This window comes from Rhipicephalus microplus, chromosome X, assembly GCF_043290135.1.
Source record: "Rhipicephalus microplus isolate Deutch F79 chromosome X, USDA_Rmic, whole genome shotgun sequence".
NCBI classification, from domain to species: domain Eukaryota; kingdom Metazoa; phylum Arthropoda; class Arachnida; order Ixodida; family Ixodidae; genus Rhipicephalus; species Rhipicephalus microplus.
The window spans coordinates 59,395,078-59,407,336 of NC_134710.1; the positions used below are offsets into that span (position 1 = coordinate 59,395,078).

Sequence of the window (12,259 nt, forward strand, 5' to 3'; positions counted from 1 at the left end):
TATGACATGTGCGTCTGTCTGTTAACGGGACCGTATACACTTGCGGAGCGTATGCTCGCTCAACTCATGAGTGGCGTGTCTTTCGGAGGCGGTTTCTCTCTCTCTGTTCTTCTCGGCGACCGGAAAGCGTTGATATTTCATGCAGTCAGGGGCGTAGCCTTCTCGCGTAGGTCACCAAGGACTTCAGCAAGCGCGCGCCGGCCTCGCAGTGCGCGCACCTTCGCTCACCCCCGTTCTGGCCCGTGGGCTGCGGTCGGCCCCAAGAATAACCGCTCTGTCGGTCGCGGGATCGACAAAAGACGACGCAATGGCCGAGGCGCCGAGACGCGCCCGTGCCGACTTCGGACGGCGACCCCCTGCAATGCCCATTCTGCGACGCCAGCAGCAGCAACACCGTGGCCGCGCAGTGTTCGCCTCCCTCCGGGCGGACGGCGTGGGTCGTGCGGGAGTGCGCTGCGGCTCCGTCGATGCCCTGTACCGCAGGCGGCCCGAGGTGGCCTCGCCGACGGCCGCCCGCTGCCGGAGCCAGGAACGAGCTCCCCGGGAAGCCTGGGCCGTCGGTTGCAGGTAAAGATCCCTAACCCCGTGTGGTCCCGGCGTCAGACCCTCGCAGCAGTGCGCGTTCCCTTCGCCATCCTCGGATTGTGCGCGTTTCCGCAGCCCACGCTGCAGCAAAATGCACCGGTGACTTGTTTGCGTGCAAGGAAAATTGCGTAAGTGCAAGTTGCCCGTGCAAGAAAATTTTTTACAAATCTCGTCTTAACGCTTTGTTCGTAAGATTCTGTTAACCTTTTGGTTAGTTTTTTCCTTTGCTTTTTACCATGCACGCACGGTGGTGTTTAACGTCCCAAAACCACGATGTGATTGTCAGAGCTAGCCGTAGTGAAGGGCTGCGGCAATTTCGACCTTCTGGTGTTTCTTTAACGTGCACTGAAAATCGCACAGTACACGAGCCTCTAGCATTTACACAGCTTATAACTCAACCCAATCGCGGAGGTTGTGTGCAATTGGTGACTGCATTTCATTGGGGGCGTCGTTCAGCCTTTCTGTGGACCTTCAACGCTGCTTTGATGGTCACTAGTTGACGGTAATTTTGGTAGTGCTTTCACACGTAAGGATGGACATAGAACCGCTCCGTACGTGTTTTTTTTTTTTGTTGGCTCTAAGTTTTATTCGTATCGCTGAACGTGTCGGCGATCTTACTGCCGTGAGCCGAATACGTTTATACGGCGCCGTACTCTTCTGTTCGCCTATTTGTCAATGTTAGGTTACAGTTTTATTTCTCTACCCGTTTCTGAAATTGCTTTCGCGTGCACCGTACGTTAGCATACAGTAACTCTAGTATACAGCTTTCCGAACGGTGTGCACAGATTCGCCCAGAAGGAACAGCTGGCGAAGGGCACTGTCCGCCCGCGCGTAATACTTCATTGTCCTTGTGGCAACGCAAAACCACACCTGCGATTTGTTTCATCATTGCTCAAGGACGCCATGTTTTTACCTCGCGGGGTGACTGATAAGAAGTTAAAAAAAAAAGTAGAATCATGCTTCGTTGCACAGTAGAGCGCCTTCTAGCTTTCGGAGGTCTGTTTTACTGTGTAGGAAATGATGCTCCTTACTGCGGTCATTGCGGGGAATGTGGTTTTTTTTTTTTGTGATGGAAACAAATCGATAGCATCAATCTACTCCTTTATAACCTACTTTTGTTGTTTTTTTTTTTCCACCGTTGGACTGAAGCTTCTCCAAGTAATCTCAGATTTACTCTGTAGGCGTTCAGAGATATGGGCGTTGGGTGGGCAAAAAAAAAAAAAAGTCTGGGAATTTCGTAGTTTTATTAGCGCACCGAAACCTCTTCCATTCTCGACTGAGCTTCGCATCTGCTCCATGGTGTCTATTCCGCGTGGTTTTTCCTGAATTTCCCATTCAGGTTCATGTAAAACGCGGAAATTTTCTCGCTACACAACTGTCGAACGAATTTTAACGAAATTTGTGTTCCGAGCTTGTATGCATTAAACAGCTAATACAGCTATAATATTCGGAACACCGCGCAAGGCCATCTCCAAATTGGCAATGTTACTTCAAAGCACGCACTGATACCCTTGTACGATGTGTTAGTTTTGATCTTTCCTGCAGCATAATGTAGTTGTAAAGTCTGAACCTATTATTTAACTCTGTGCGATTCATACGTGCGTGAAAAGGCCGCGCCAACAGTCGAGATAAACTGTCCCGTTGTTTTCCATTTTCATGAAGAGAAACCGTGGCGCACCGCTAGCTAGACTATTCGTGATGGGAATGTGCCGTACTCGCACTTATGGTTGGTTCACACCGGTGAATAGCAGCGGTCGCACGACTATTTGGGGAACGGTCGTAAACAGTGGGGAACGGTCGTAAAGCGACTGACTGCCTTGGCTAGTCGCTTCCTGATAGATTTTTCAGTCGCGCGACTGCAGTCCCAAAGCTGCTTGAATCAATCAGCGATGCCCAGAAGTGACACCAGCATTTTTTTTTTTATGCAGGCTCATTTTGTTTGCTTGTTTTTTCATTGCGCTGGCTTCCTGCCGCCAGATACAAACGAGTGCGTTCCTCTGGGTCTGTGGCACCATGGCCACCGCGGAATACTTGGCTTGGAGATGGTGGAACGCAGCAGCTCGAGCAAAATGTCGAATTTACGTGATGGCATTCGCAAGAAGCTAAACAACGTCAAAATAAAGAGAAAGTGGATTGTGCACCATCTTTCTCTCGCATTCAGAATCGTTTTTTTGTCTTGAACTTCACTTGTGACCGCCTTCAATGCAGCGCGTTTGGAACGCGCTTGCGCTTCGTGGCTTAACCTGGCTTAACACCGACTAAGGACACCGCGTTCGAGACGCGTTTGTGCTGCATTGTAGGCGGTGGCAAGTCAAGTTAAATTCAAGGACCGTTTCTGAATACGTACACCACTCTCGGAAATACTCCTCGTCGTCTCAGTGCCGCTTGGGAGGTAGGCCATAGAGTAACATAGGTAGGCGGCTTACATGGCCGGCCAACTCTCGCGAGTGAAGGGACGGTCACACCTACCGCGAACTTTTTTTTCTTTGGAGGATTCTGTGCGGCCAGCGCTGACACCATGGCATAGTACATCAGTGCCATGACAATCTCTTGTTCTTCGCTTGAATCGAACTCATTGACGCTGCTGGGAACGCCCAGCAGCGTCAAGGAGTTCGATGTGTGAGAAAGGACGAAAACAACGCGGCTCGCTTGATTCGCTCAGCTGGCGGTGACCAGCTGATCGGCGCCAGTCTCCGAGTTCTCGCTGATAACGAGATCCGGACGTGACTATTCGGGTTTGCAGCCTTGCCAGTGCGAACGTCACTGGCAATTCGGTCGTTAGTCGCAAATGGTCGCGCGGCCGCTGCTAGTCTCCGGTGTGCGCTAACCTTTACGGTTCGAGAATTTCGAAGGCGCGCGTCGTAGGATGACGTCGCGTGCTGGCAAAGAGAAAGAGAAATGCAGCTATGCACTAATGTTGCGAGCACTGAGGTAGCAGCGGATCTGGTCGCTGGCGTTGCCGTCCCCCCTCACCGTACAAGCGTGGTTTAGTCACGTCCGCCTTTTCTTCACCCACATTTTGATATACGACTATACATGGCTAGGGTAAGCGTCACCAAGCATTTTCCAAAATTTGAGTTATTGATCAATTAATAATTGGCTATCGATTCACAAAGTATCGGTCATGCATTTTGGGGGTCAGACTAAACGTATCCTGAAGCTTTATTTATTGATCGATGATCATTTGTTATCAATTATCACAAGGTATCAGATCATGCATTTGGGCGAGGCTAAGGTTGTGACAGCATTTTTTTAGAAGTTATTGGTTATTAATTCATTGTCGATCTCCTATTGATTAGTTATCGACTGGCTATCACTAGGCGTCGATGGCTATACTATGTAGGAGCTTGTCGCATGTACTGCAGCTTGTCGCATGTACTGTACGCTTTCAACGGCACACACCCGCCGAAGCCATACCAAAAAAAAAGATAAAAAGCAACAGCTCAACTGCTGGAACGCCATCGCTTCTTTCCCGGCTTCTTGGTCATCGTTATCTTGCGACTTGCGCGCCTAGCATGTTCGGCCGGGTGTGCGCGATAAGCTGCATTCACGCCGCTGCCACTAAGCGCTTGTCTGGCAGCGTTCGTGGTGGCGGCGTTTGATGCTGCATGGGCGATGTGGCGACAACGGACTGCGGCATCTGCGCAATGCTCGGCTCGCATTTGTCTTTTAAATACGAGCAGTATTTCATTAGCTCGCTGACAGAGTCCGTACGTGGTAGTATATATAGGTGTCCACGGCGCTGTCAAGCTATCGATAGTTTTTACCGCGCGCTCCTCGGACGTCACGTTTTGTTGGGATGGCGAAAGTAAACTGAATAAATCTGAATTTGTGACGTGACACGAGCTGTGCTGACGTCACATGCTCGCGAGTGACGTCAGCACAGCATGTTGTTGCGACTCCGGGTCCCGCGGGTCTCAGTTTGGTAGCGGGCCCCCGTCCAAGGACCCATCGTCTAACAAGTCAGATGAGGCGCTCGTAAAAACAATTTATTTACATGGTTAGTAACTGATAATTAGAAAGGAGGTGATCAAGTGATCAGAACTGTACATGAGAGCTGTTGAACTGTAGAGCTTGTAGAACTTGTAATACACAAGAGTCGATTGATTGATTTGTGGGGTTTAACGTCCCAAAACCACCATTTGATTATGAGAGACGCCGTAGTGGAGGACTCCGGAAATTTTGACCACCTGGGGTTCTTTAACGTAATACACAAGAGTCTTCCAGTTATATAGCGCCGCGTTGCCAACGCTGGGCGCACTGTCCACGGCTTCAGCCAATACGGCGCTCCATGGTCTAGATGCTCCACTCACGAAGGAGAGGAAAGACACCACACAATGCATGTGGAGAGGGCACAGTCCGCACGATGCCCAAATATGGTCGCCAAAGCACTGCACTGACGTTTCCGCACACGTCACCAAGTTTCGCGCACGTCCGATGATTTTGGTTTCCAAGATTCTTCTGGCAGCTGGGTGAGGTTCGAAAAACCGGCTGCCAGTACACGTGTCAAATTTGCTTGACTGTTTGGGTAGGACAATGTCGTGGTGGGCCCGCATATCGTCAAAATATGCCATCCCATTCAGCTGATCCTACGGAGAAAGGGGGAAGGAGGAGTGGTCGACTAACTCTTCGTCGTCGAGGCGAGCTCCCGCAAGGGCTGCAGCACATAGTGCATTATCCTTTTCTTCACTCCCACATTCCATTCCTGGTTGTTTGCTAGCAGCTGTGGCTTAGCTGCACATATCCCGGGGCTCCGCTTGACCTCGCAAGATGCAGCCACAACCAATTTGGCTTTGGCTTTAGCTTGCAGCCTGAACTGCAAATACCATGCTGGTTCCGAGATTTTCAGATCCTCGGTGGCCTTGAAAATAGCCCAGCTGCCTCCTTGTCTGCCTCGAAAGCCTTGCTCGCAGCAAACACAATGGCCTTTCTTGAGTCGAGCTCACAATAGCCTCTCTTGGCTCGTGCGTTTTCTCGGCGCGAACCAGTCCCGAACCCCTTGTTCAGGTTTTGCCGAGAGGAAATTAATCCGTCCTGACGGCACACCCTTGCTTGGAATGCGTCGAAATATTTTCGTCCCGTTCACAAAGGCCGAAAAACTTCAATAATTATGACGGTCGTAACAATGTGTATTTACCCGAGAGAAGTATAAAGCTTGCCGACGGCTGGATTCGAACTCGGGGCCTCTAGCGTGGAAGTCCGAAGCTTTAACCTCTACTTCACAGGCGCACGCCTCCACAGAGAACCACAGCTCAGCAAGGCATTGCTGCTGCGAGTCCGAGCAACTGAACTATAAGATTAATGTATCTGGTGTCAGAGGGAACCATACGCAGTAGCTTTATGATGATGAATATGTGGCCAATAAAGGATCTACCAACGCCGCCTGGAAGGGAATTAGTCTGACAACTGGTCGCCTTTGCCTTCACTCACGTCCATCGCAATGCGCTGCCGGCACGGCACGTCCGAGTGCTTTTCGCGCTATCACTGGAGCGCCGCCGCGCGTGGGTCGTTCGATTAGAACGTACCACTTCTATCGGTTGTGTTGCGGGTTCAATAAGATACCGTACGTCTGTTTTAGTTGGGCCAGCCTAATTTGTATGAAAGCTTTTACTCGAACACGCATGCAGAGCAGATTTTAGACAATGGTGCTGTTTTCTTAAGCGCCTAGAGTTAGCGTAGTGTCTGGGGAATCTTTAGGAAAGCCTGTCCTGCAACGTTGTACGCCCGGAATTACGCCGAACGAATGCATGCAAGTAAAGAAACTGGTACACGTTGGATGCACGGTGCGCATTTGGCGAGGAATGTCATTTTTATGTCGTGTGATTTGCCTTTGAAGGTATTGATGTTCTCTAGAATAAACGTATCGTGATGAAATACATATCCCATTCGAGAAAATATCGGCACTCTCATGGTGTAGTACCTTACAAAAATGTGATGGCGTGATACCGGCGCCTAAAACCCATTCATTATTACGACCATCACAAACTACACGTTCCCTGCTTACTAGAGCCCCCGCTGGCCAATTCATTTAAAAGAAATCCTAATAATAAAGACAACGTATGGGATTCTTCCTTCGGTCTCGTACGAACTGCTTGCCCTAATCTAGTGGTTCACAGCCGTGGTCTGTCGGGGACCCCTGGTCGTGAAAGAAAGGGAGGAGGGCTATAAATGAACACATCTAGCGTGTACAGCTGTGTCTCCCTGGCGAAGAATGGTCAAAGTGTCACGGGTATCTAATCCCAGCAGCTTGTCTATAAGCTGTGCGGTCTTCTGTCGCACTCAGCCCGTTTCAAGCTATGTCTGCTCTTCAAATATGCAAGCCTTCAGGTCAGTTCACTCGTGTATAGCCGTCCTTAAATATTGGTTGAGAGCACTGTGTCATTGGCGAGTTCTACTAATGAACTTCCGTAGTGTAGCCGTTGAATACGCATGTTTGAACCGCCACGGTGCTCTATAGGTGGATAGCAAAACGGCGCGTCGTCTGCTACTTCCGGTTCGAGGCCTACCCCTTCGCTGCTTCAAGGTACCTGCTGCGCGGTGTAATCGGGGTGGAAACTCGTGCAATTCTGTGACGCTTTTGCTGCCGCTTGCTCAATTATTATGTTCTTAAATTCTTTTTTTTGTGAAGAAATAGATTATATTTCGCGCATTTCAAGTAACGAAGCCAGGCGCGAACATGGGCAAAAAAAAAAAAACTCCCAAGCATTTCCCCGAGGGTGAACATGGTTAAGTGCGAATACACGGGGTGATGCTATGACGGGTATTTATTAATTCGCACTATTATATTTATTAATCACACTATGGTGCCTTTATGGTGTAATGGTTCCTGGGAATTGCAATTTGATCACACGGGGGAGTTTACGTTAACTCACTGGCAAATGCCAACGGATTTTAACTTTACTCCCCCTCCCGACCCGCTCTCGACGGGAGACTGAGAGAGAAGGCGGGCGCGCGAGAGAGAGGGGTGCGCGCGCAGCTGCGGCGAGCGAGGAGAGCGAAGGAGCGAGCGAAGGGGGAGGGGGTATAAGGCGCGTTACTGACACCGATATCAGCGTCGCGTCCGTGGCTTATTCGGCAGAGCGTCGCGCTGCGGCCCGCCAAGTCCTCTTTCTTTTAAAGATAGAGAGAAGACTGCGGACGCCGCCGACGGCGGTGGATGGTTTGGGGTCGCTTATAAAGTGTATTCACACTTAAAACGAAGAACGTTGGGAGATGGGTTTCGAACACAGCGTGCGGTTATGCATTTTGAAACACGCAGTAATCTTTTGCAGAATCAGCTCGATTTAGTATTTTCGAGCGCATACACTTACTGAGACCACTTCAAAATCATCACTCGCGCATATGTTCACATGCTGTCAAATGTCAATATACATATGTACGATGTCTACATATGTACGCGTACTTTGCGCGATCAAGTATGCCGATATAGTATATTTCTATTGTATAATCTGCATCGCTGTCTGTTGAACTTATTGGCACCGGTAAGTGCGTAAAAAGCCCCCAGAACAGTACGGCCACTCAAATAATGGTACCATGTGACGTAAAACGAACGAAGTTGCTTTTGAAGCAATGAGTAGCGTGGTGTAGCGTTTCTGTTATGTCGGACTTACAAGCGTGTAGTTCCGACAGGTCGTGTTGTAATCGGGCTCATCATAGCCTTAAAGGCGTATCTTGCACAACTGTACGCTGAGTGCGGATAATTTTGCGTGCATTGAAAAACATTGTTCGAGCGTGTGAGAGACGACACCTCATTTGAAGAAATACTTCAAGGCGTAAAAAAAAAAAAGAAGCCAGAGAACTACGAGCACGTTTCGTTTATAGCGTTCGAAACACATTACTACGGCCATTCGCTATATCGAGCCCAAAATAGTATCTTTGCAAGCAAAAAAGTTAATACACCATTTTACGGGTACGTGAGCAACATGAAAACAAGTGAACGGATATTTCGCTGTCCCATGATGTGCAAGAAATACTTGTAGGCGACAAAACATGCGCCATATAACCTTCGCTGCAAAACAACAAGCATTACATCCTGAGGATGTAAAAATGTTTTGCAGCTTTTTTTTTTCTCTTACTTTCAGTGCCATGTTGTTTCCCTTTGTTTCCCTTTGCGATTCACGCAATCGCACTTAAATCATCGCTGTTACGATAAGTTTGGTTGCATTGTTGTTGTATGTGTGTGATGATTGAATTATTGTACGCTGTGTGATGTTTGGCTTGATTGCCTTACTGCCTGTACCATTCCTGCTTGGGCTCCATGCTTGCAGTATCTTGTAAATAAATAAATAAATAAATAAATACATAAAAAATGTGTCTGGAGGTTCAAGCCACTTCAATGAAAAAAAAAATGACCGCTCGCACGATTATAACTATTTCGTAGTGATTATATTTGTTATTCAATCATGCTGCATAAAACTCCGAAGTATTATGCAGCAATTTATAAGAAAATTGCACCACGAGTGCAAGGTGGAACGCGCAAAAAACGCCGCCGCTGGCAAGAGTGCTCGCACGGCATGACGGCGCCTCGAACAGGAAATCGGTGCAGACGGGCGCCGTAGCCCACAATCCATTGCGTGAGCCACGATTTTGCTATCCACCTTTTGGCTACTGCTGTTTTGCTTGCCCGCGGGATCGAATCCCGTGCGCTTAGATTTAGGTGCACGTTAAAGAACCCCAGGTGTGCGCAAAAGCTTCAGTGTTCTGTGTCCATTTCGTCTGTGTCCTCGTGTGTGCGCGCTAAAGCTTCAGTATGCAGCAAAACAGACTTGCCCGTCTTTCCAGGCACTGCGCCGTGCTCCTGACCGGGTTGCAGAAATTAGGTGCCTTTTCTCATCTTCTAACCACTACCACCACCACCACCGTCTTTCCGTAATACTGAACACCAGGTGGCGGAAATTGCCGGAGCCCTCCATTATTATATGGCGTCTCTCATAATCATGTGGTGGTTTTGGGACGTCAAACGTCAACAATTATTATTATTATTATTATTATTATTATTATTATTATTATTATTATTATTATTATGTGTTTTATACTACAGTGCGTTTTAAAATCTTCTTTATGCGCTATGGTCTCTATCGGCGGTAACGTAAGTCTTTGTATGAGGTTGCTTCTGTTGACTGGTACCAATCCCTCGTAGAGGTGGTGTAGACCCTTAATTTAGTGAGAAGCAGAAAGAAAATCCTTGTGCAACGTAGATTTATTGCAGAACCCTGTTGCCATTGCAGTAGTGATTCTGATATACATACGAGGCGCCTAGCTTGTTCGTGGAGGTAACAAAAAAAAAACCAACAACCTAATAAATAGGAAGCGGAGCTGTCTGAATTTCTTGAGAAAGGTAGACGGCGTTGATTCAACAAAAGGTGCGCCGCAGCAACAGCGGTCTTTTTTTTTTTTTTTGGAAACATTCGACGTTCTCCTATTAAGCGGCTCGATAATCGTTTTCGTCTTCGAAATGTTGCAGATAGTCGCGCTCAAAGCACGTGCTTCGAGAAGGACGAGTGCCCACGCGCCCTTCTCGGCGTGAACTCGCTTTTCTGTGTTCGCTTGTGCGTTCTCGCTTTCCCCGTCGCTGCAAAGGAGCGTCTCTGCCACGTGTACCCGTTAGCGTTTGGCTGCTTCGTGCGGCGTGCTAAGTTATTCTATACCGATTCTGGAAATACGGGGTGCACGCCCCCTTGCTGATCGCACATTCGACATGGCGCATGGCCCCCTCTCCGGCAGCGTGTGGACGCCTCCCATGCCCAATCCGTGAGTAGTGTTTCGCCTTGCGTCGGATTATACCGAGGGTATCTAGCTGACGTTCGCGCTTATTTCTCCATTGTTCTCGTCGAGTCGTCCGTATACACCCACGCACCTTCATTGGCGTCGTCCTGTTCTAAGGACTTTTTTTTATTTATTTTTGTTGCGTTGTCAGGCGGGAAAAGACGAAATGGAACGCTCGACTTTCTCGCGTGCGCTGCCGCTTGCGAGGATGAACCGCTCGCTAGCTAACTGTGGTTGGGGCTGTAATCAACTCGGGTGTTAACGCGGCACCCAAGTTGCCGATCAAGCGTGACTTCGCTGTTGCAGTGCACTGCACACCGCAAAAGGCAGGCCCGATTCCTCGTGCCATTGTCAACATTTAAGAGACGTGGCACGTCTCCTTTTTTTATTCTACGCGCGTCGTGTGATTGACCGAGGTGACTTCGTCTTTTTTGTTGTTGTTTTTCTTCGCCGGACCGATTCGCTCTCGGCTTGGCCGTCGGGCACGTGCTATTCGGTACGAGCCAATCGAGGGGCACGTGACGCGTCTTCGTTTTCTTCGTCGTGGTGCCTTTCCGTCAGTTGGCAGCCGGCTCTAATTACGCCGGACACAGCTCGCGAGGCGCAGCGCATTATATTGTTATTCTTTCTTTTGCGTGCGACGTATTTGAAAGTAACTTAACGTATAGCCTTCTGGGCTAATTTCTTTATTATTTTGTTTCGCGCCAAGTGAAAGCTCGTTACGCGAGAACCATAAAAACAAAATATTGGCAAGCTTGAGGGTGCCCTAAATAACTTGGCTTTTGCAGAACCGGTTTAGTTTTCGAGGGGGCCGTCCGCTCTGTTGCTACGTTGGACCTCACAATGAATGGCGGCACAGGAGGCGACCGACATGGTGGCAAAGCGTACCGGCCGGTGTCTCCCACGCGACCACCTTCTCTGTCACGAACGAAATCGAAAATGGCCGTGGAAAATCTGAACCATTTCGGTCCCCGAGGCTTGTGAGAATTGTGATTCATTGGTGTTAGAGGTCTCGGACTTCCATTGAACATTGCTATTGTAGTTTTTTTTTTGTTTACACTTAGCCGCTCAGCGTACAACTGTGGGTGTAACTGAGTTTGAAATTAGCAGGTGAATAAACTAGCCTAATGGCATTACGAACAGGACTTAGATGAGGTAATGGGTAATAAGGGCCGGTGCACACCGGCGACTAGCAGTGGTCGCGCGACCATTTGCGACTGGTCGCAGACGGTCGCAAAGCGATTGCTTTGGCTAGTCGCTTCCTGACCGATTTTTCAGTCGCGCGACTGCGGTCGCAAAGCTGCTGAAACCAATCAGCGACGCTCAATTTTTTGTTGTTTGTTTTTTCTTTGCGCTGGCGAGAACGGATAAAAACAAGAAATGTGGCGCGCTCGGTTTGCTCCGCTCACTCAGCAGGTGGCGATCAGCGGATCGGCGCCGGTCTCCAGAGTTCTCGCTGATAACGAGATCCTCCGCTATTGCGATTTCGGGTCGCTCGCATTCAGCCTCTGCCGGTGTGAACATCACTCGCTTTTTGGTCGCCAGTCGCAAATGATCGCGCGACCGCTGCTGGTCGCAGGTGTGCACCAGCCTTTAGTTTTGCGCGCTAGTAGTTCCAGCTGGCCAGTCAGACCATTTTAATGCGCCCTAGGCCTGTTTGAACCGCAACCGTACATTCGGTTCGGCATGTCGCCCGGGTATGCATACAGCTTATGTAAGTTGGCTAATTTTCGATAAATTACGAAAAGGCACATTTCGCTAATACCACTAGCTTGTGGGTTCACCAGACATATCCATTTGGAACGAACGTTCAGGATGACGTTATTGTTTCCAAATTCTGTTCCACTTTTTCTTAGTGCTCGCGAACAGAGAAATTGAAAATCGACGTCTTTTACAAGTGTGCGCGTAA

The 12,259-nt window shown here is 49.0% G+C and overlaps 1 protein-coding gene across 3 annotated transcripts in view; it reads left to right on the forward strand.

Moving 5' to 3' along the window:
* The window catches only part of LOC119176084 (dnaJ homolog subfamily C member 7), a 106,218-nt gene that overhangs the window by 17,936 nt on the left and 76,023 nt on the right, over positions 1-12,259 (forward strand). The window contains exon 1 of one of the 3 annotated variants that reach the window (XM_037427210.2): positions 277-567. The exons of 1 other annotated variant lie outside the window; for it this stretch is intronic. In XM_037427210.2, coding sequence (XP_037283107.1) covers positions 308-567 — 260 coding nt within the window. In that variant the 5' untranslated portion in view covers positions 277-307. Of the gene's footprint in view, positions 1-276; positions 568-10,267; positions 10,336-12,259 lie in introns of those variants that run through there. One more of the 3 variants, XM_075876865.1, reaches the window with a different exon arrangement.